Source organism: Ochotona princeps, chromosome 5, assembly GCF_030435755.1.
Source record: "Ochotona princeps isolate mOchPri1 chromosome 5, mOchPri1.hap1, whole genome shotgun sequence".
Classification (NCBI taxonomy): domain Eukaryota; kingdom Metazoa; phylum Chordata; class Mammalia; order Lagomorpha; family Ochotonidae; genus Ochotona; species Ochotona princeps.
Genome location: NC_080836.1, coordinates 72,362,288 through 72,385,371, shown reverse-complemented (window position 1 = coordinate 72,385,371; position 23,084 = coordinate 72,362,288). Strand labels below are relative to the sequence as shown.

Here is a 23,084-nt window from a genome sequence, read left to right as displayed (position 1 = left end):
CTGAAGGCAGGAGCCTGGAGCCTCCTCCAGGTCCTCCACATGGGTACAGGGTCCCAAAGCTTTGGGACATTCTTCATCACTTTCTCAGGCCATAAGCAGGGAGCTGGATTGGAAGCAAAGCAGCTGGACATGAACTGATGCCCATATTGCAGTGCCAGTGCTTGGAGATGCAGGATTAGCAGGTTGAACTTACACACACCGGCCCCTTTAATTGTCCTGCTAATGCCGTGATACTGAAACTGCTCCAGTGTCATTAACAGTAACTTTTTAAATTTATTTGAGAAACAGAATTCTCATCTACTGGCTCATTCTAATGGTTGCAAGGGAGGCCAGGAGCTGGGAACCCAATGTAGGTCTCCCCTGTGGGTGGCAAGGATCCAGTTACTTGAGCTATTACAACTGTCTTCCAGTGTCTGCCGCAGCAGGAAGTGGTGTCAGGTGCTGGGGTCCGGTATTGCATCCAGACGCTCTGACATGGGATGTGGCATTATAACCCATGTCAACCACTAGGTTAACAGCCCACCCTGTAGATATTTTCAAAATCCTTTTTAATTATCATGATTATGATAAATGTTTCAATTTTGAGTCTGTATAACTAGAGATGAGTGGAAGATAAAACCTCCCTGTTGTCTAAAATTTGTAAATTTGAGATCTTATACATAAGAAAGATCATTACAGAAATTTAGTACTTGGAGGATAACAAAGTATCCTTAGGGATGAAAAAACATTAGAAATGGTATTATGGTGATCCATTCACATTAGTATTCTTCCTTTGTCATCAAAATTGAACCTAAAAATGTTGGGAGAAATTTAAGAAAATGGTTTGAAGCAGAATGTCAATATGTAACCCTAGTGAAAAAGGAAATCTAATGGGTGCTGGTGTAGGTTAAGTTACCATCTGTAGTGCTGGCATCCCATATGGGCACTAGTTTGTGTTGAAGCTGTCCATTTCTGATCCAGCTTCCTGCTAATGTGGCTGGGAAAGCAAAGGAAGGTGTTCATGCTTGGGCTCTTGTATCCACATGGCAGACCTGGATGAAGCTCCTGGCTTCACCTTGACCCAGCCCTGGCAGTCATTTGAGTAGTAAACCAACAGGGTAGGGCCCAGTGACGTGGCCTAGTGGCTAAAGTCCTCACCTTGAACACGCCAGGATCCCATATGGGCGCCGGTTCTAATCCCGGCAGCTCCACTTCCCATCCAGCTCCCTGCTTGTGGCCTGGGAAGGCAGTCGAGGATGACTCAAAGCCTTGGGACTCTGCACCTGTGTGGAGACCTGGAAGAGGTTCCTGGCTCCTGGCTTTGGATTGGTGCAGCACCAGCCGCTGCGCTCACTTGGGGAAGATCTTTCTGTCTCTCCTCCTCTCTGTATATCTGACTTTCTTAAACAAACAAGCAAGCAAACAAAAAAACCAACAGGTTGAAGATTTCTTTCTGTGTCTCCTTCTAACTCTGAATTTTTTTTTTTTTAAGATTTATTTATTTTTATTGGAAAGGCGGATATACAGAGAGGAGGAAAGAGAGAGAAAGATCTTCTGTCCAATGATCACTCCCCAGGCGGCTGCAACGGCTGGAGCTGAGCCAATGCGAAGCCAGGAGCTGGGAGCTCTTTCTGGGTCTCCCACGTGGGTCCAGGGTCCCAAGGCTTTGGGCCATCCTCAACTGCTGTCCCAGGCCACAAGCAGGGAGCTGGATGGGAAGCAGACCGCTGTGATTAGAACTGGGGACCATATGGGATCCTGGCATGCGCCAGGCGAGGACTTTAACCACTGTGCTATTGTGCCGGGCCCCAACTCTGAATTTCAAATAAATGAAAATGAATATCTCCCCTTCCCCACCCCTCCAAAAGGCTATGCAAAGGACCTAGAGTAATATCACAGTTATTAGGGTGGAGAAAAGAAAATCTTAACAGTGACTCAGTGTGAGACTGTGTGTGACCTGGTGATTGGACAGAGGAACAGAACTCAGTTACCTCTGAGAAGTTATCCTGAGGAACTGAGTGAAGTGAGGTACTTTATGAGGACCATAAAACTTGGGACCCCTCGGGTAGCACAAGAATGAGTGAATTGGGCAAATGAGAATGAGAGAGGGATGGGAGCTGTAGAGCCTTTGGGAAAGTTTAATCGGAGGGTCTGTTGGGACCTGTGAGACTGGCAGCACCCATTGTTGCCCAAATCGAGATTTTTCTAAAGATTCCAGTATCCCTGATTTAAAAACAAATGGACAAACAACTCCATTTAAAACAGTCTAAGTAATTAGTCTTTCTAAGGCCTGGGCATTTGGTGCAGCTGGTTAAGCCACCACCTTGGAGGCCTGCATCCTACATCGGAGTGCTGGTTTGAGTCCCAGGTCCTACACTTGTGGACCGGCTTTCTGTTAATGCATCCTGGGAGGCAGGAAATGGTGGCTGCATTGCTGGGGCTGCTGGCTTGGGAAGAACTCTGTGTCTGTTGCTCTGCCTTTCATGTAGATGAAATAAACATTAAGACAAATAAATGTTTAAATTTTTTGCAAAGCATTGTCCCTTAACAGAAATCAGTGTGGGTTAGATTTTAAGTATGGCTAATTTTAAGCTCTGGCTTATGTACATGAAAATGCTTTCTGTGGCTTCACTAGAGTAAAAATTAGAGAACTGTCTGTCAAAAACTATTATGTAAATAACCATTCAAAATGCCAATGAAGACATGGGGAAATGCTTAAGCATAGTACTTAAGTAAAACAGAATTCCAATTTGTCTGCTTATGCTAGTTATCTTTGCAGCGGTCTGAATTAGGTTGATAGATGACCAATCAGTGAAGTTATAAAGAATGACTTTTAAAGTACTAGAAATATGCATTAGTGTTTCTATATCACTGTATCTTTTACGATGGAAAAATATTTTTGGATATTTGAAAATCTGCATTTCACATTTATGCTTTAATATCATAGAATGTTTGAAGGCTTTGGGTTACATGGAACGTGCTGCCGAAAGCTATGGCAAAGTCGTTGATCTGGCGCCCCTCCACTTGGACGCACGAATCTCGCTTTCTACCCTTCAGCAGCAGCTGGGCCGTCCTGAGAAAGCTCTAGAAGCTTTGGAACCAATGTATGATCCAGATACTTTGGCACAGGATGCAAATGCTGCACAGCAGGTAAGCCATGCAACAGTTTGTCATGAATTCATTTTAGAGCTTTCTCCTCAGGGATATCTTTATAGCTTATATTCTACATTGTACTTTAGTGTGCTAAATTTCTTAAAAATAGTATTTAGTCTTAGGTTTTAGCTCCTTAATATACATTATAAGTTATAGTTTCTAAAGTATTGGGTTATAATTGTCAAAAATCGTAAAGCAAATGTCCTTAAGGTTTGGTTTCTAGATATTTACCTGTTTTTTGTAAATAACACAACTTCCAAGAAAAGAATCTTGACCTCAATTATGTGCTTATTTATTTAGGAGCTGAAATTATTGCTTCATCGTTCAACTCTGTTGTTTTCACAAGGCAAAATATATGGTTATGTGGATGCCTTACTTACCATGTTAGCCATGCTTTTAAAGGTAATGATTTTTTTATTAGCCTTGTTGTGTTTTGCATGTTCTGTGATATCCTACTCTACTTAGACTACTTTAACTGGCTTTCATTTTAAGATTTTGGATTAGCAGTACGTAACTGAAAGTTCTACATGATACCATACATTGAGTGAATGGAAAACTTTCCTGCTGTATGTATTTTTCAGTTAATGGCCAAGATTGTTCACTTTGTAAAAAGGTTTTCCAAATCTGATACCGTTTGGCTTTTCTGTAGGGAAGGATGTGTGTGTGTATACATGTTATCAAATTAATGTGAATTGCCTTATTTTTCCTAAGGTGAGCGATGTCACCTAAACTTTCTTTGGTAAGATAAAAACAATTTTCATTTAGCTGGTTTTTTTTTTTTTTTCCCCAGGAAGTGATTTGACCTTTCTCCTCACTTAAAGCTTGTGGTATTTGTGGTTTGTTGGTTTCTTTAAAAAAAATTACTAAGACACCTCAAATTACTCTATCTTAGGTAGCAATGAATAGAGCTCAGGTCTGCTTGATATCGAGTTCCAAATCTGGAGAGAGGCATCTCTACCTCATTAAAGTATCGAGAGACAAAATATCAGACAGCAACGAGCAAGAGACAGCCAACTGCGATGCAAAAGGTAACCATCTCCCTTGGCAGGAGCAAAAACACTTGCCATCTCCCACTGCTTTTCCAGATGTATTATCAGGGGGCTGAAGGACTCCAAGCAGTGCCCATTTGGGATGCTGGCAGTGAAAGCAGAGGCTTAATATGCCATGTTGTGCCAGTCTGGATATATGCAATTTTTTAAAAAGGATTATTCATTTTTAATAATTGCAGAAAAAGCAATCTTTGAAGAATTCATTTGAAAGAATTAGAGACAGATCTTCCATCCTTTTATTTATTCCCCAGATTGCCACAATTGCAAGGACTTGGCCTGGCCAGACCTTCTCTCGAGTGCACCTTGGTGGTAGGGGCCCAATTCGGCGGTCTTCCCAGGCCATTTGGGATGCCAGTTTCACAGATGGGGCTTTACTTGCTCTGCCACAAGACTGGTTCCAATTCCTGCAACTTTTATTCTGATTTTTTTCACTTAACAATTTGTCATGTTGTACTTTTTAGTAATGATGCTTAAAAAATGAAATCCACTTTTTTTGATATTTAAAATTTTTTTTTTTATTTTTGACAATCTTTACGTAGTTAATTACGGTAAAAAGGTTCAAGGGCTATAGGAAAGTGGGCAGGACTATTATGTCCATATTGTTTCCTTCATGTTTAAAAGCGGGTATTAAGGGAGAAGGCTCACTCAATTTCCCACCCTCCCCAGGTCCCGGATGTAGGGCATGCTCCGAGGTTCTTGCTCAAGTGGTTTTGATAGTTCACCAGTTATGAATCGCTGCCAGTCTTGCCACTCCAAGCATTCCAAGCATGATGAGGTTGTTGAAGAATCCACTGATTGACACAGTCCATCATAGAGTCTCCGTTTGCCCCGTATTTCGCTGCCAACATATAGCTGAGATGGTTGATGGACCTGTTCCGTCTTCTGTCTTTTCTTGGTTAGGGTTCTGAGTCTGGCATTTCAATTGGGGAGATCCCCAAAGAAACTTTGAGGTGTTCCCAGACCAGATTCTCATATATACTAGCGAGCACAGGGCCCGGCACAGTCCGTTGCCCTGATCAGCTGGTGGCTGCAATTGCTGGGTTGGTTCTGTTTTCAGCCCCGACTTCCACTGGAACCAATGGGTGTTGCAGTCCAACCTGGTTCTGCCCAGCACATTCTCGGCCCACGCATAAACAAGTGGGAGCTGCAGCCTAGTTGGAGTGACCCACAATAACCCCCACCAGGCGCGCCCCCGACCCTGGTTTGCCAGTATGTGTAGCAGTAGTCCAGTATGTCCTACACCCCATTCGGCTCTCGTACATGTCAATGGGTATTAAAGCTTTGTTCCCTCTAACCAGCTCCACTATGCAGCCCACACAGATGCTGTTGGGTGTCTGGAAATCCACTCTTTCTTGATATATACTTCTGAAAATTTTTTAAGTAATGTGTTAAGAATTTTTATATATTTTTGTGTATTTTATTATTATATTCCCAAAGAATTCTTGTACCAGAAGAGTAAAATTTTAAGATTTTTTTTAAAGGATTATAAGAGAGAGGCATCCAGATAAGGAAGCTTGTCAAGTTTTGAAGGCAGAAAAACAAGAATAACTTGAATTTGCTCAATAATTTTAAAATGAGAGGCATGGGTAGGTGGAGGGAGGGAGGAAGGGATGAACTGAAACTCCCCTCCTTCCCATTGATTAATTAATTCCCCAAGTGTCTAATAAAGGCCCCAGATGCTGGGTGCCAAGTGGGTGGCCTCGAGCTCAATGCAGATCTCCAGCTGGAGTAGTTAGGCCGCAACAGCTGCGTCCCCGGGTCTGCAGTAGCAGGAAGTTGTCCAGAAACGAATACCAAGGCCAGAGACTCTGCTGTGGGCAGATCCTTGAGTGCTGTGTAAGCACACAATCTTGCATGACCATGGTCATAAAAAGGATAGAGACGGGACATTTTCCTGTCTTGTCCCAGCTAGCACTGAGGAATGCATATGGTTTGTGAAAAAACGTATCAGAGAATTACCTGGGATTGTGGGAGTAGTATAGTATAAATAAGCAACTATTCCCTTTTTCATTCCTTCTCAGGAGAGTGTTAGCAAGAATTCAGGTCTATAGGACTAGAGTTGTTAAATTTATCCTAAAGTTGATGAGAATTTAAAAATACTGCTATTTCTGGAAATGCTGTTTGTTAACTTGTTTTCATTGGTCTCATAGCAATATTTGCTGTACTCACAAACGTCCTGACAAAAGATGACTGGTGGAACCTTTTGTTGAAGGCCATATACTCCTTATGTGACCTATCCCGATTTCAAGAGGCTGAGTTACTTGTAGATTCTTCATTGGAATATTATTCATTTTATGATGACAGGCAAAAACGCAAAGAACTAGAATATTTTGGTCTATCTGCTGCAATTCTGGACAAAAATTTCAGAAAAGCATACAACTATATCAGGTAATTTTTAAATTTATTTTAAATAACTGGATAAAAGTATATATTTTTATTAATTCCCATACTCGAGTTATTTTGAACTCTCCTATTACTTACTGGTTAATTTAGTTCTATGGTGATTCTCACAGGTAATATCTGAATCAACTGGTCTGGGATTTAAATCCAGGAAGTTTAACTGGGGGGGGGGGGGTGGTCAGGTACTTGAGCTCTTGTGCCCAACTCCTGCCCCCCCCCTTTTTAAAAAAAAAAAATACTTAGTTTTGACTTTATAGTAAGAAAATGCACTGGCTTACTACTCAAAAGGCAGCCCTCGCTAGAGCTGAGCTGGGAGTCACATTGTCCTGGGTCTCTTACGTGGGTGCCGGGGTCTAAGTCTACAGACCATCCTCCACATTGGCCCTGGGTTTTTAGAGGTCTTTACAAAATCAGAAACAAGATGTAGAAATGTTAAGCAGCCTTTTCTGGGAAAAATACTTCATGCGCTTTCACCTAGATGGTGGTAGTGCTTCTTTTCTAATGAGGATGTTACTGGTCAGTGTTAAGACTATGCTAAGACATTTTATTCTTAGAAAGCCAGAAGATTTTCTTCTCACATTATTTCCCCTTCTCTGTAAATTATAGGATAATGGTAATGGAAAATGTTAATAAGCCCCAGCTCTGGAACATATTCAATCAAGTTACCATGCACTCCCAAGATGTACGGCATCATCGCTTCTGTCTCCGTTTAATGTTGAAAAACCCAGATAATCATGCCCTGTGTGTCTTAAATGGGCACAATGCATTTGTATCTGGAAGCTTTAAGCATGCACTTGGTAAGTGTCTCAGCACAAGCCTTAGCCAGTGTGGTGGTTATGAGCCTAACATGTGGAGGAGAGGGCATAGGTTATTCCCCCACCTATTTTATTTCACTGCCTTGTAAAATGGAGAGAACTTGGTCTAAGTATGTTTTTGTGCAAGTTAATATAAAATTCTTAAAAGTATGCCGAACACATTGTGTTAATAGTAATGATTAATGTTAGTAAGCTTTAGATTTTTAAGTGGAAGTGGTCTTATGACCCATTTTAAAGGTCAGAAATTTTGTCTGCCTAGGCTTGTTTTTAAAATACTTTTCATTAAATATGGATGCTTCTGCTACCTGATTTTAGTTTGCTATAGTGTGATAAAGAATTTAAAGCTTGCTGATAGCTGATTCCAATTTGTCCCCTTAAAGAAATTAGAATTTACTTACAAAGAGCTTACAAATTCTAATTAAGCTCAAAAAAAATTCTTAATCATTTACAGTAAGTTTCTATAATGAGGCATCAACAGCAAACTAAACTTAAAAATTAGGAATATATCCCATGCTGCCTGAATGTTAGTGGTATTGTCTTCCAGCTATTTCAGGCTTTCATGTTTTTTGTGTATAGTGCTTTGTTTTTGTTTTGTTTAAAAAGATTTATGTATTTTACTTGTAAGTCAGAGTTGAGAGATAGCTTTCATCCACTGGTTAACGCCCCATGTGGTAGTGATGGCCAGGGCTGGGAGCTTCTTGCATGTCTTCTATGTGGATGTAGAGACCCAAGCACTAGGGCCAGCGTCCACAGCTTTCCCGGGCCATAAGCAGGGAGCTGGAGTAGCAGAGCAGCCAGGACAGGATCTGGAGCCAGCATGGGCTGCCTGAACCATAAGCAGGTTAGACTGGCAGGCTGCTAGGCTGGCCCCTGATGGTGCTTTAATTTCACCTCGAACAGTAGCTGTGGGTGCTTCCTCTAGTGTAGATACTTGTTTTTCAATTATTCAGTAGTAAACTGAGATGGAGAAGAATTTTCACTTTCTAAAATTGTTTCTATTATAGTAAAATAGAAAAGTATAGTCATTTTTGCTGCTAAAAATTGTGATGTATTTCCAGAATAGAAGCCAGAGGTCCATATGAAATACTGACATAACACATTAATTCCTTAATGAAACAAAGCTTTTACCTCATGAGTAGGCTTCTGATGTAATGGTATAAATGGAATACATAGGGTTCATGAAGCCCCAAGTTACTGTATTATTAGATACATTTAGTTTTTATTAGGTTTGGAAAAACAAATCATAATCGAAAAAAATTAGAGTTGTCTAACTTTGCCTAATCCACACTGAAATTTATACAGATTAGCTTTACAAAAAAATTCACCAAAAGCCCATTTCCCCAGTGTTTTAAAAAGTTATTGGATCCAGGATCATAGTTGATAATTTTGGAAATAGTGCTCTAGGAAATGCTTAGTTATGCCTCAAGAAGAGCTCCTGTTATCTGTCAAACTACATTTGTGGGGAAATTGTTACACATTACTTGAAAATTAAAAATAGTATGCATCCAAGTATAACATACAAAGAGGACTATGCTGTTGTATGTTAACATCAATGTTTAGCTTTAAAACTCTGAATAGGTGTAGAGAAAGGGGCTCTGCTGCTATTACACTGCGTTCCTTTTCAGGACAGTACGCGCAGGCTTTTCGCACCGATCCCAATGAACCTCTGTATAGCCTTTGCATAGGCCTAACCTTCATCCATATGGCATCTCAGAAGTGTGTGCTAAGACGGCATGCTCTGATCGTGCAGGTAATGCATTTGCGTTTCTCATTTTTCATGTTCCTTGACAGTTAATGTACTTAATGAGTTTCAAAAATCTTACCTCAAAATCAGTACCTATTTAGTGTACATGCTGTGAAGGCCCTGGACTTCATATTATTCAGTTGCGCTCATGGTTCAGTCTTTGTAATCCAAAAAAAAAAAAAAAAGATATACAGAGATGAGGAGAGACAGAGGAAGATGGTGCTGAGCTGATCCGAAGCCAGGAGCCAGGAACCTCCTCCAGGTCTCCCAGGCGGGTGCAGGGAACAAGGCCTCGGGCCATCCTGGACTGCTTTTCCAGGTCACAAGCAGGGAGCTGGATGGGAAGTGGAACTGCCAGGATTAGAACCGGCACCTATATGGGATCCTGGCGCGTTCAAGGTGAGAACTTTAGCTGCTAGGCCATTGCGCCAGGCCCCATGGTTCAGTCTTACTATAATTTTAGCGGGGTTACAGAAGGAAAGCACTCACGTGCATGCTCCCTTAGCCTGTGCAGCCCCAGGTCCTAAAGACTCCATTTTTTACACTAGTGAATGCTGGTGTTTGCTTCCACTATTACCAGTAATTTACTGCTTACATTTAAGAATGTGAACTATATAAGGTAAGAGATCCTGGCTATCACTGCTGCATCTTCAAGTTTGTTTTCATCAAAACATGGATTATGTTCTTTATGTATTTATATACTGGCACATGTTCTTTATACAAATACATATATAAATACTCAATTATTGATCTTTCTTTGGCAGGGGTTTTCCTTTCTTAATCGTTACCTTAGTATCCGTGGACCCTGCCAGGAATCATTCTACAATTTAGGCCGTGGCCTTCATCAGCTGGGGCTGATGCACCTTGCAATCCACTACTACCAGAGGGCCCTGGAATTCCCTCCACTTGTGGTAGAGGTATTGTATGTGTGTTTTTAAAACTGAGGAATTACTACTTACCTAACTGCCATTATTTACAAAGGAAGCTAAGTATTGCAATGTAGAAAGCAAAATATAGGTTGTGGTAAAAACATAAGACAACTATAACTTGTCTACACCTTTGATAACCTGGGCAGTCATGTGACCATGAACAGCTTGTACTTAAGACCATCTCACTTATCCCAGGAGAGCCCCTGTGCTCAGTACACAGGAGATGAGGGACAGGAAGCTTGAGTAATATCATTGCTTCCCTATCTTAAAGAAACTTTATGCTTGAAAGTAAAGTATTAGCCTGTGATGTTTTAGTTTTAAAGCCTGAAAATGTGTGTGTGTGTGTGTATATATACATATATATACACAGTACTATAAATTCACTACAGTCAAGTCTAATATTGCAAGTTGAATCATGTTATAAAAGGACACATTTTTATCTACTTCATGCTACTAACCCTCTTAAAATAGGATACTTACAAAAAGTTTCCAAATTCTGGAGGAGTAAGATCCTGAGAAAAAGTGAATGTATCCATTTTTTGTTTACAAAACTACATTTAAATTTGGTGAAAATAAAATCACTGTTCTATTTTCCGTATTTAAGGAAATTTAAACAGTACAACCACGTAAACCTTTCTTCTTAAAAATGATTTTATGAGTCAGTTTTTCCACTGGAATTCTTACCCAATCCAGTGGCACTGTCTTAGAGCTTCCAGAAACATGGACTTGTCGGAGTTCCTTCCTTGAACTTCTATGAAGGTACAGATTTTATGCTATAGTTACTTGAACAAGACTTAAAACATGCATTGTTGCAAAAGTATGTGATATGTTGAATTACTGTAATTGGGATCTAGAACATTTCTAGGAAATTGTTAAGTCTCATCTCTCATTTGAAAGGGGTGATTCACATACAATTGAACGAATCAAGAGAAGCCTGATATGTATAATTTGGTTACTTTGTATGAAAAACCAAGACCTACTTAAATATCACACATCACCATGAAGTAAAAACAAAATGGCACAAAGCACGCACTGAAGGTACCTTCTATGAAGCTGTAAGGTTCTTCTTTAAGAACAGATCACTATGGCTGGTGTTACGGGCACAGCATATTAAGCTGCCGCTTGCCACACTGACATCCTGTCATAGTGCTTGTTGGAATGCCGTCTGCCCTGTTTCTGATCCAGCTCCCTGCTAATATACCCGAGGAGTCAGTGAAAGACGGCCCAAATACCTGAGTTCCTGCCATCCATGTGGGACATTCCTGGGGCCGGGCCCAATCCTAGCTGATGGCAATCTCTGGGGATTTAAGCAGCAGACAGAAAGCCTCTTTCTCTGCCTTTTAAAGAAAAGAACAGATTAGCTCTTCTAGAAAACTATTTGAATCACACAAAATTACTGATTTTGGATCAATGTACTTCTGATATCAATGCTCAATTTTTAGGAAAACTTAAAATTCCCTTTTTATTTCTTCCACCACCTTAGTTGTTAGTCCTACACTTCCCTTTGGGACAACCAGTCAGACTTCTCTTCACAACACAGGCCTTAATGAAACACGCCTTAACTTCCCTCATCTACAGAATTTACTGGGATTCTAATTTTGATTGCCACATTAGTTTGTGAACCATTGGTCTGTAGACTTATGCCAAATCAATGTCTTCTATTTTCTATGGATTTTTGAAGTCCTTTCATATAAGGACATAGAAAGCCTGAACAGACCAGTAAACAGGTAATGAGATTCAATCACTTATCAAGTCTCCCAACAAAAAGCCCAGATAAAAGTTAGAATTTGATAGCTTTACTGTTAAATTTTAAAGAACCACCGCCACTTCCTCTCAGATTGTTCAAAGCACTGAGCAGGAATGAGACCTCATGTGAGACCAGCATTCTTGTCATCCTCGCAGCACAACCAGACAAGGACACAGCAACACAACCTCATGTGAGGCCAGCATTCTTGTTATCCTCATAGCACAACCAGACAAGGACACAGCAACACAACCTCACGAATAGCCCTGGTGAATATAAAGGCAAAATTTCTCATTGAGTCTAGCAACACAAAAATTATATACCACAATCAAGTAATATTAATCCCAGCAATGCAAGGAAGGTTCAATATACAGAAACTGATACATAAAACATATCAACAGAATGAAGAAAAAGCATTTGATAAAAGTATTTTGTTCATGGTAATCCTCAAATTAGGAATGGATAGCCACTCTCAGTGAGTATTGGAAATCATGGCCATAGTAGTGAGAGAAGAGGATGAGATTAAAGGTGCACAAATAGGAAACGAGGTCAAATTATCCTTTGTCTATAAAAGAAATGATTATATATAGATTATATAAATATATATAATCAACACCTCAAGGCTCCATCACAGAATTGTTAGGAACGATAAATTCAATAGTCTCAGGATACAAAAGCCCTCAGTTTTCGTATATATCAAACGTTGAAATTTCAAATTTAAAAGCAATACCATTTAGAATAGCTACAAGTCAATAATTACCTAGGATTATATTTAACCAAGAAATTAATTATCTCTAGTGTGAACATTATAAACACTGATGAAAAAGGATACAGGAAGATGGAAATACCTCCTATGTTCACTGTAAGAATATTATTACAACTTCCATATAATGCCAGGCTGACTACAGATTTGGCATAATTGCTACTGGCATATCAGTGACATTCTTCATTGGAAACAGGAAAAAAAATCTTAAAAGTAAATGGAATCACACTTCAACAAAAGCGTTCCTGTACAAAACCAACAGAGCTTGGAGATACAATACGTGACAAATACTGCAATACTATATAGTAACCTAATTAGCATGCTACTGACATTAAAACAGACCAACCAGAATAGAAAACACAAATCTATGTATCTACAGTCAATTGGTTTTTAACAAAAGCAAGAAATACTAAGAGAAAGGAAAATTTCTTCAGTACATAATGCTTAGATAACTGGATCCCCTGGGCCCGGCACAATAGCATAGTATTTAAAGTCCTTGCCTTGCACACACTGGGATCCCATATGGGCGCCAATTCTAATCCTGGTGGCCCCACTTCCCATCCAGCTCCCTGCTTGTGGCCTGGGAAAGCAGTCGAGGATGGCCCAAAGATTGGCTCAGCTCTGGCCGTTGCACTCACTTGAGGAGTGAATCATCAGACAGAAGATCTTCCCCTCTCTCTGTCCTCCTCTCTGTATATACGCCTCTCCAATAAAAATAAATCTTAAAAAACAAAACAAAAACTGGATCCCCGTCCTCCCACTCTCCATGTCCCCACATGCAGACTCAACGCCAACACTTCAATGTTTACACCTGATACTTGGAAGCCACTAGAGGGAAGACTACAGAACATTCATTAGTCTAGGCCAAAATTTTTATATGTAAACTTCAGAGTAGTGGTAAGAAAAGCAAAAATTTGGTTGCACTAAACTAAATGGCTTTTGTAGAGCAAAGGAAACAAGAATGAAATAGGAGTGAAGAGGCAACCTACAGAATGAGAAATTTTTCATCAATTACTCATTTAACAGCATTTCCAGGATTCATAAAGAACTCTTAATAACTTGGCAACAAAAATGAAAAAAAAAAAATAACCCAGGTAAAATTGGGCACATGATCTGAACAGACCTCCAAATGAGCTATACAAATGAGCAGCAAGTACATGAAAATACTTAATGTCACTGATCAGGGAAAGGCAAATCAAAACCAGTAGGAGAAACCAACTCATCGTGGTTAGAGCAGCCATTATCAGCAAGGAGAAAAGAAAAACTACCTGTTAGCAAGGGTGCAGAGAAAGGGCAACTCAGCTAGACTGTTGCTAGGAAGGTAGATCAGTACAGCCAATAAGGACAACTGTATGGCAGTCCCCAAAGTACTAGAGTTACCATATCACCTAGCATCCAACTACAGGATATGTACCCAAAGAAAATGAGGCCATGTAAAAGCCATCTACACTAACATGTTTACTGTGGCATCATTCACAATATCCAAGATATGATATCAACTTAAGTGTCCATTGACAGGTGCAGGGACTAAGAAAATGTGCCATGGCTGTGTTCACAATTTAAAAATTTGATGCCAAAAATTTGTGCAATTGATGCAGACAGTGGTCTTCAAAAATTCGTGGGAAAATGAGTATTATGAAAAAGCTGTACATGGATCTCAGAACAGCTTTTGTGCCAAAATGAACTTCTCTCTAAATTGTTCGTTCAGAAACATTTTAAATTACTCCTATCAGCCTTAAAACAAATGAAATTCAATTATTTGCAACATGGACACAACTGGAGGATATTGCATTATGTGAATTAAGCCAGGCACCACTTACTTCCACTTGTATGTGGGAGATAAATTTGATCTCAAGGGAATAGTGGGCATCAGAGCCAGGGGGAGAGGAGTGAGGCAGCTAGTGGCAGAAGGGTACAGCTGGGTAAGGGTAATAACGTCTAATTACCTATAGCACAACGGACAGCTATGGTAGGCAATTACTGACTTTTCCCAAATAGCCTTCTAGAAGATTCTGAATGATTGAAACAGACATTATACACTATACTGGTTGCCTTAGTTTGATCATTATCCTAGACACATATAACTACATATATAATAGTGACATATACATATGGTAGTAACATACTACAGTTACCATGTCAATTGAGAAACATTTTAAAAATTACCCAAGTCATGCCCACAAGTTATGGCCTTGGCTCTGACATCCACTGGCCCAAGTTTGTCAATGGTTTTTCAGTTAGGTACTTGAGGCTTTTTAGCTAACCATACAAGAAAGAGGACACACAGCTGCATAGCTGTGGGTTCTCAGAGCACGCAGTCATGCCTCCCATAGTGCTGTCATCGCTGCCTGGACCTTTGCAGTAACTCCACAAGGCAAGCTCCTTCTCACGATGCAAACTAACCTTTGGTACTTCAGCGTCCCGTGCCTTCTGACAGCAAATGTTCACCCTGGTATTGCTTGGTGACGAGTTCTCTCACAACACAAAGTAAGCCTACTGTCTTGCCAAAGTGAAAAGATTGGGGACTGAGCACGGAGTCCAGCTCAAGAGACATTAACACCCACAGGGTAGCACAAGGAAGATGGGAGACTTCAAAGGGGGATCACTGGGCCCACTCCTGCCTTCCTAAAGCAGTTGGAGGGGCTAGCGGCAGTCCCATCTCTGCATTGATGCTTCTGTCTCACAGGACAAAACTGTGACAACTTAAAACAATATTAGCTTTGTTTTCTATTCTAGCATTAGACAAAACTTCAGTTTGTAAGGTAAATACTCTTGTTAAATTTGAAAGGACCCCTTCTACCCAGGATTATATTGCTTATAATTTCTTTTGTGATTTTTAGTTTTTCAAGAACATTTTAGTTTTAAAGGCTTATTTGAAAGGTAGATACAGAGCAAGAGCTGTTCCATCTGCTCAGATGGCCTCAGCAGTCAGGGCTGCGCTGGAAACAGGAACAGCTAGGAACTACAGCCTGGTCTCGTAGACAGGTGATAGGTTCTGAACGCTTGGCCATTTTGGTTGCTCTGCTAGGGGATTCGGAGGGGCTGGACTAGCAGCAGCTGCAGAGCAGGCAGGTGTCACAGGTGGCAAAACCTGCTGTACCCCCCCGAGCCCGCTCTTACGCTCAGAATTCCTCTTAGGTTTATTATTCTGTGGATTGTCAGCAGATCTTATCCTATAGCTTAATGGTTAGATATTTACAGATATTTGATGTTACTGTCACTAACTGAATGAGCTCCTTGTTTCATGGTACGCTTTGCTTCACTATTACATGAAGATTTTCGTAAGCCCATACTGAAACTATTTGGTATAAAATTGCTCTGTTGGCAGTTTAAAAATGTAAAAATATTTGTGTTGTTCTCCAGGGTATGGAAGCTGACCAGTTAGACTTACGGAGAGATATTGCCTACAACCTGTCCCTTATTTACCAGAGCAGCGGGAACACTGTGATGGCTCGGAAGCTTTTGTACACTTACTGTTCTATATGAAGACCCTCGGCTGGAAAAGGAACATTGGCAGCTGCTGGAGGTGGACCAGCATCTTCCGTCTCAGGGCTTAGGAGTCTTATTGTCTCCAAAAGGGAGACAACCTGCAGTGTTTGCTAACTGTACTTCATTTTTTATATGTGATAGTGGTGTTTGCTGATGTTCAAACTGATCATTCCTACAAGAACGTGCATATTATAATTTTCCTTTAGTATCTTATGGTAACATTGTCCCCTGTACTGAAATGGACAGTATTAGTCTTTGGCCCAGCTTGATGTTGGAAATACTACTATTTAATATATACTCATCTGCATTTAATACTGTTAAATACCTACAATGTAGTAGGCAGTTTGACAGGTGGTGGGATGATGGCAGTAAGACAGCTAGGTCTTGTCTTTATAGTACTTAAAAATACATTACTGATTTGGCAATAATTTACCACCCCATGTAAGTTTTTTACATACACAAACATGTTTACTCGCTTGGGATGTTTATGGCATTTCCACAACCTGCTTCATTGCTGTCAGTCATCCTTTCATAGAGCCTAGTTACATGAAACGTCTCGTCAGTGTGGCACAGGTGACTGCTTACTAAAGGAAAAACATTGAAACTCTAGCAGGGCAAGACAATTACCTGTTAAATTATTTAAACTGGCTAGAGGGCGGCAGGACAATTGATTTAATCATTTAGTTTTCACTTGCACATAGCTACATAGGCCAAGAGACTTGGGAGGCTGGGCTTAATTCAAAATACACTTTGCTGAGGCCAGTTCAAAAATGTATTTTGACAACAGTGGAAAGGAGTATCATGTTCAGGAATATAACATGGTTTTAATTTCAAGGTCACCAGGCATGTAGACAAGACTGGGAGAACTGTGTGGAACAAAGCATTGCTGATACAGTCAACACAAAGCATTATTCATCTGACATACTTTGTTCTTGAATTTAAGATAAATTTGTAACAGCCTTTTAGGGGAAGCAAATATTTAACAAATGTGCATATGCACTGTAAGACCCAGCCCTACTGGGGGAGGGAAATAAGAGACTTAAGATTAAAGAAATACAATGAGTTTTTAAGAATTCTTACCACTGTTTATATGTAACTTACTGGTGGAAAAGCAAAATTTATATGTAATAAGTAAATGTAAATTTTATTTTTATAATCAAGATTGCTTCACCTGTTTGTACTTATTTCATGCCTTTTGTAGGTAATCAAGCTAACTGTAATAGATTTATTGGATTTATTAGAATTCTGTGTTCAAGAATTTCTCTCCTCAGTAGTCAATACCAGAAGTTACTATTAGAGCACAGGTTAATGCTGTGAACAGCACAATAAATACTGAACAAGACAGAAAAGCATGTACGGGTTACTGCCCCTGACAGGTAAGGATGTGCTAACGGAGACTATTAATTGGGCCCACAGCCCCAAGCCAACCATTGTCATGAAATGGCAAGTAATTTTCGGGACATTCTAGAGAAGATGATCAAATAAGCACTTAAAGTGGACAGAGGTGCATTCCGGAGAGCACCTGAGCATGCTGATCCTGCCTTGGTTCTCATCACTACTCTTGGTTCTTGTAAAAAATACTAGACTGGAGGCTCAGGGAACTACTGTTTCTTTTTAATGTTTCTGGATTTCAGAGAGATTGGGAAAGTCGGCCATGATTTGCTGTGGAATCAAAAGCAATGTTCTGCGACTCATTGGGATAATCAAACCCAAAGGATGAATGTGGGATTGATGCAACTGGAAAGAAACTGAGAATACGCCACCACGTTCATTTACAACAACAGTTTAGGTGAAATATAAGACTGCCAGATTTGCATGTTAGAAAACTAGAAGTGATACGTACCAGTACTGATTAATCAAGAGTGAAAAAAAAATTGTGTTTGAAAAGAAATCTAGACTTAGCAGCTTAAGAGCAAGTTAAACACTTTAAAAAATAATAAATTGTAAAATCAAGATGGTAACTAGTGTGCCAGTTCCTTGGGGACTTTATCTAACAGCAGCTTCAATGTGATCTGACAAGGGGCTATCTCTATCAAAGGAAATGTTTTGGCCAACTTTGATGAAAGTGCAGGAAAGTCAGAGTTCTTCACTCCAATTGACAGTCTCTTCAGAAAAACGCAAATGAGAAAGTGAAAACTCTAGAAGGAAATTAGGATGTCAGCCCCAAAACAAAAGACCTGAAAAAGGAAATAACGGGTCTTGTCTATTCAAACAGTCACAGGAAGGCACCTGAGAGTTTACTCTTGATTTTGGCTGGGCTTATCATTAAATAAATGCCATCTCACTCATATCGAGGCTACCTCAATATCATCTCACATCTGGCAACGGGCACCACTTTCATTCCCCTAGGCAGGGGAGAAAAGGGTTCACCTTGGAGGAGAATCCTATCTCCTGGAAGTTCCTACAGGGGCTGACAGTTGGGGGATCCTAAGGATTTAGCCCATGCTGGCCAAGGAAGCTCCAAAGCCCAGGTGCCTGGCACCTCGCTGTTAGTATGAAGGTCACTTCAGAGGCAGACACCTGGGCAAAACCTCTGAAATGTGAGAGAGAACAACACAGAGCGGCTAGTGTTGTGGCACAGCACATTAAGCTGCCTGTGATACCAATTTCTCACGAGTAATGGCTGCTCCACTTCCAAATCAGTTCCCTCCTAAGGTGTCTGGGAAAGCATCAGAAAATGGCCCACGTACTTGAGTGTCTGCTACTTAATGTGAGAAATGGGTGGAGTTCCTGCATCCCAGCTTTGGCCTGGGTCACGCCTGGCTTTTGTTGTGATTTGGGAAGTTAACCAGTAGACAGAAGATCTCTACTCATACCCCACTCCCACAACTCAAATACATAAATAAATTCTACAAATAAAATAGAAGTAATCCCTCTAGGCGAGAAAATCTTGTGTACATGAAGTAAAGATGCTATAAAAAGGAATGATTTCAAAGAGTGAGGGTTTTATGAGCTTAAAAAAATCAACTGCCAAAATTTATACAGCATTTTGGAAAATAGAATTCAAAAGGAGAAAATGAAAAATTGAAGAGATGAGAACATTTCAGATGAGGAAATTGAAGTTTACCAAGTAATCAAAATTATAAAGTCTTTCTGGCAGCTACCGTGTCTTAGAGATTCATTTATGCTTTAAGGTGTCTGATTACTTGAGTATAATTCTCGGGGAAGGAGCATAACTCCTGCAATAATTTTTGTAGGCACAAGATGGCAGCACATTCCATGAATTTAAAATTAATTTCACAACCATTGCTTTTAATACACTTTAGGAATTTCTAAGAAAAAAACATTAAGTCTGTTTATTTATATGGATGAAAAAAATTTCAACATTCCCTCCCTATTTGAGCAACCATCTCTGAATCACTGTGTCCCCTTTTACCACTTACCATTTGCATGGAGAGAACCTGAGGCCCTAGCACAGTTCCTTCTGCTCAGGTTTGTGGCCAAGACCAGAGAACTGCTGAGCAGCTATCAAAGTAACCACACCATCCATGAGCAATCCACTCGCAGTGCTGAAGATCTGACTCCAAAGCTATCTGGTAGACACAAGGTGACGGCAAGCTAATGGGAGAGTGACAATCAGCATAGCCACTGGCTCTTCAGCAAGGACAGTCAGGTGATCAGATCCCCAGAATGGAGTCTAGCAAGGAGACAGGAGAATGAGCAAGCCAATAAACGGTACCCGGGGCTCCGTGGTCTGCTCTGGCATGGGCGAGGACAGGAGGAAGCTGGCACTGCCCCGGGTCAAGTCACGAGTCGAGGCTGCCTGCTGTGTTTCCTGCAACGCAGTCACTGCATACAACAGGCTTCTTAAACATACCTCAGATAGGTGAAAGAAGTGTTTCCAATAACATACCCTATTGAATATTTGCTTTGGTTTGTATGGAAACGCTTGGTATATTTTGTCGTATGAGTGAAGCACTGAGACATTTTTACTTCATTTCAGGACTAGTAACCTGAGCAAAGAAGGAAGAGAAAGGACGTGAAAGTGACCACCAGGGGGAGAGTGACACACACAGAACTCCACTGCTTGAAGGCTTCACCCTGGGAACACCTGGTTTACCTGTCAGACCCTGGGGAGGCCAGCCCATCCCACAGCAGCCTGTTCTATTCACCCCGCTGTGCTCCACAAATGGTGCTGTGTGTCTGTGTGTCCTGACATGAAAAAGGTTGGAAAGCATTACCTTCGAGTCGCAGATAAAGCCAGCTTTGGAATGGGTGATGAACCATTTACATTGATTGTATTTCACGGAGATTATCCAAGCCTAAAAATATCCTGATGAATTCATCAGAGTTAAATGACAGGGTAACTGTTTTCCCCTCTCTTTAATCTCTTCTCTTCTCTTCCCATACCCACTCACGTTCTAGAGGATCTCTTTGGTAAGCCTGAGAAAAAACAGACACAGTGACATGTTAACATGCGAAGTGCTGTTCTCAGTGTTGGTTAGTTGAACAACTTTTCAGGTTTGTGTCGGCAGAGGATTCACGTGCAGAGGCCTGAAGTTCTCCTCCAAGGATGCACTGCCCTTTTAGGAACCACGTTAGTTACTTCGAGAGAAAAGGAACTGTACACGTGGCGTTTGCCGACTGTAGGGTACGCCTGTCCTAACGCACACTGAGTCGCTGCCCCCAAAGGCCCCTACCAGAGGGGGGAGGACCCCAGCATCCCAACAGCTGCTTTAAACTTGGTATTTCCCCTCAATTCAGATGAAAAATTCAGACTGGTAGGGCTGAGGTCTATCTTTTCACATACTGAATATTTTATTTTCTGAACTGCTTTTGTAGTATTCTTGGCATACCTTTTAAAAACGTGCATCCTAGGTTTCTTACTGAATTGTAAGCATTTTGAAAATAAAATTAGGCCTTTGCGGGTCCGGTGGCGTGGCCTAGCGGCTTAAGTCCTTAAGTCCTCGCCTTGAACGCCCCGGTATCCCATATGGGCGCCGGTTCTAATCCCGGCAGCTCCACTTCCCATCCAGCTCCCTGCTTGTGGCCTGGGAAAGCAGTTGAGGACGGCCCAATGCATTGGGACACTGCACCCAAGTGGGAGACCCGGAGGAGGTTCCTGGTTTCCGGCATTGGATCGGCGCGCATCGGCCCGTTGTGGCTCACTTGGGGAGTGAATCATCGGACGGAGGATCTTCCTCTCTGTCTCTCCTCCTCTCTGTATATCTGACTTTGTAATAAAAATAAATCTTTAAAAAAAAAAATTAGGCCTTGCCACTTTTCTTTTTACTTTATATGGTGTTGGTAAATTCATCTTAAACTTTGGTGTAATTGATATTTTGTTTACTTTATGGCCAACGTGAAACTTTAAAATAAAGTTGGGTTGTGCTTAGGAAAGCCAGGAAGATTTGGAAAATCAAGTGTTCTTAGGAGGGCAAAGCAGAAAGGAGATCAGCCCTACCTCCACCCGGACAGGAAGGTGGGAGCAGACAGACCACTGGCATAACCAGGGTAGAAAGCAAACAAGTTCAGGAGGCAGAAAGCGAATGCTCGTGGGGGCAGGGGTGTGTGTGGAAACAGGCAAGACAGAGGTGTGCTGCAAGGGTTAAAGATACAGGGGAGTACCCGGCCTGTAGGCGTGAGTGCTCTCCAGCAGGCCAGCTTCACCTTGCACAACAAGGATCTAGCACTTCACAAAGCCCATGTTTTCCCTCTTGTCTCTGCAAGGCTAAGCCAACAGCTTGTATGGGGGGTACTTGCAAAATTAATAGAAAATGGAATTAAAAGTTTTGGTAAAAAAAAACACTTAATAATCCATGCAGTACTGTAATATGTATTTTCCATGAACTTTCTGAGGACCCCTCATATAATCCTTGTGGACATATGGTAGGATGGGGTGGAAACTCATGTTGTTTTTCTAATTCTAAAGCTCAACTGATTAGTCTGCTGTCTCATGGACTTTACCAAGGAATCTCCTGCCACTAGCTGGCAGTGCCACCTGCAATGTCCACTCTGCTCAATGGGAGCAGTGGTCTCAGGTCAGCAGGACCCACACAGTGGGACTCAGGTCTACAGGTACAGGACAGGAAGCTTCAGCTGTGTCATGGGCCAGGGCCTTCTCAGCAGTGCAGCTCTAAGGAACAAGACAAGAGGAGCCAAGACCGCTGCAGGGCCCAACACGGCTTCCTAGGGAGCCACGAACGCCTCTTCCAGGGCCCTGTGGGGAAGGAAGGGTTCAGCTGCCAGAGTCAGCCTGCAGAGGGAAGCCTGGGGCGCTGCCTCCCAGCAGGCCGCCCAGATCTATCCTCCCAGCTTGGACATTCTATTTTGTTCCATCAAATCTGTTTATTTCTGAGGCAGTATCAGATTATTTGGATAATTTTAACTTTTACAATGTTTATTTTCTTTGTGCAAAGTAGCAAGCACAGTCAAGTTCCTGGTTCTACAGGCTACCTTAACTCCCTGCCAGCTATCATGCCCTCTGTGCAGCTGAACTGTGCCAGGTTAGTTCCAGTGGGCCTGATGGACCCCAGAGCACCTTTCCCTATGTGGTCCCTTCTTTCTTTGTGTGTATCTGTGTTAGGGTTGGCCAGGGGAACTGGCATGACACTGGGAGACAGAATTGCCCCCTGGGTGATGATGAAGGTGGCTAGATATGAGTACTCCCGGGTCCCTACCCGCTCCTCACTGCCAGCTTCCTTGGCCCCCAGCAGAACAGCCCTCCCTGATGGGTGGCAACTTTCCCCCGTGCCCCCAGCTCCCCTGGGCTGGTGCAGTGGCAGGAGAACCAGACTGACAGCCCCTCCCCCCAACACACACACCCTGGGTTCTCCTGTCAGTGTTTGGGGGCAGGTGAGACACCTCCTGTGCCCTTTGATCCCCCCGGAGCTCTGCTGTCTGCCAGTGTTTGGGGGCAGGTGAGACACCTCCTGTGCCCTTCGATCCCCCCGGAGCTCTGTTGTCTCAGTGTTTGGGGGCTGGTGAGACACCTCCTGTGCCCTTCGATCCCCCCGGAGCTCTGCTATCTGCCCTTCTCACACCGCTGTGTGAATTCTCAGTTCTTATTCAGCGAACTC

General features: G+C 41.7%; 2 protein-coding genes across 3 annotated transcripts in view; one reads left to right on the top strand and one right to left on the bottom strand.

Annotated features, from left to right (window-relative positions):
* Positions 1-17,225, top strand: part of GTF3C3 (general transcription factor IIIC subunit 3) — a 41,187-nt gene extending 23,962 nt beyond the window's left edge. For both annotated transcript variants that reach the window (XM_058664765.1, XM_058664766.1), the window contains 8 exons: positions 2,927-3,129; positions 3,433-3,534; positions 4,025-4,160; positions 6,332-6,569; positions 7,188-7,378; positions 9,022-9,146; positions 9,905-10,057; positions 15,940-17,225. In XM_058664765.1, the coding sequence (XP_058520748.1) occupies positions 2,927-3,129; positions 3,433-3,534; positions 4,025-4,160; positions 6,332-6,569; positions 7,188-7,378; positions 9,022-9,146; positions 9,905-10,057; positions 15,940-16,062 (1,271 nt within the window). In that variant the 3' untranslated portion in view covers positions 16,063-17,225. The remainder of the gene's footprint in view (positions 1-2,926; positions 3,130-3,432; positions 3,535-4,024; positions 4,161-6,331; positions 6,570-7,187; positions 7,379-9,021; positions 9,147-9,904; positions 10,058-15,939) is intronic.
* A 3,086-nt stretch (positions 17,226-20,311) lies between these two features.
* CCDC150 (coiled-coil domain containing 150) overlaps positions 20,312-23,084 on the bottom strand; it is a 91,560-nt gene continuing 88,787 nt past the window's right edge. Inside the window, exon 28 of the mRNA XM_058664760.1 lies at positions 20,312-20,448. Within this exon, the coding sequence (XP_058520743.1) occupies positions 20,389-20,448 (60 nt within the window). The 3' untranslated portion in view covers positions 20,312-20,388. The remainder of the gene's footprint in view (positions 20,449-23,084) is intronic.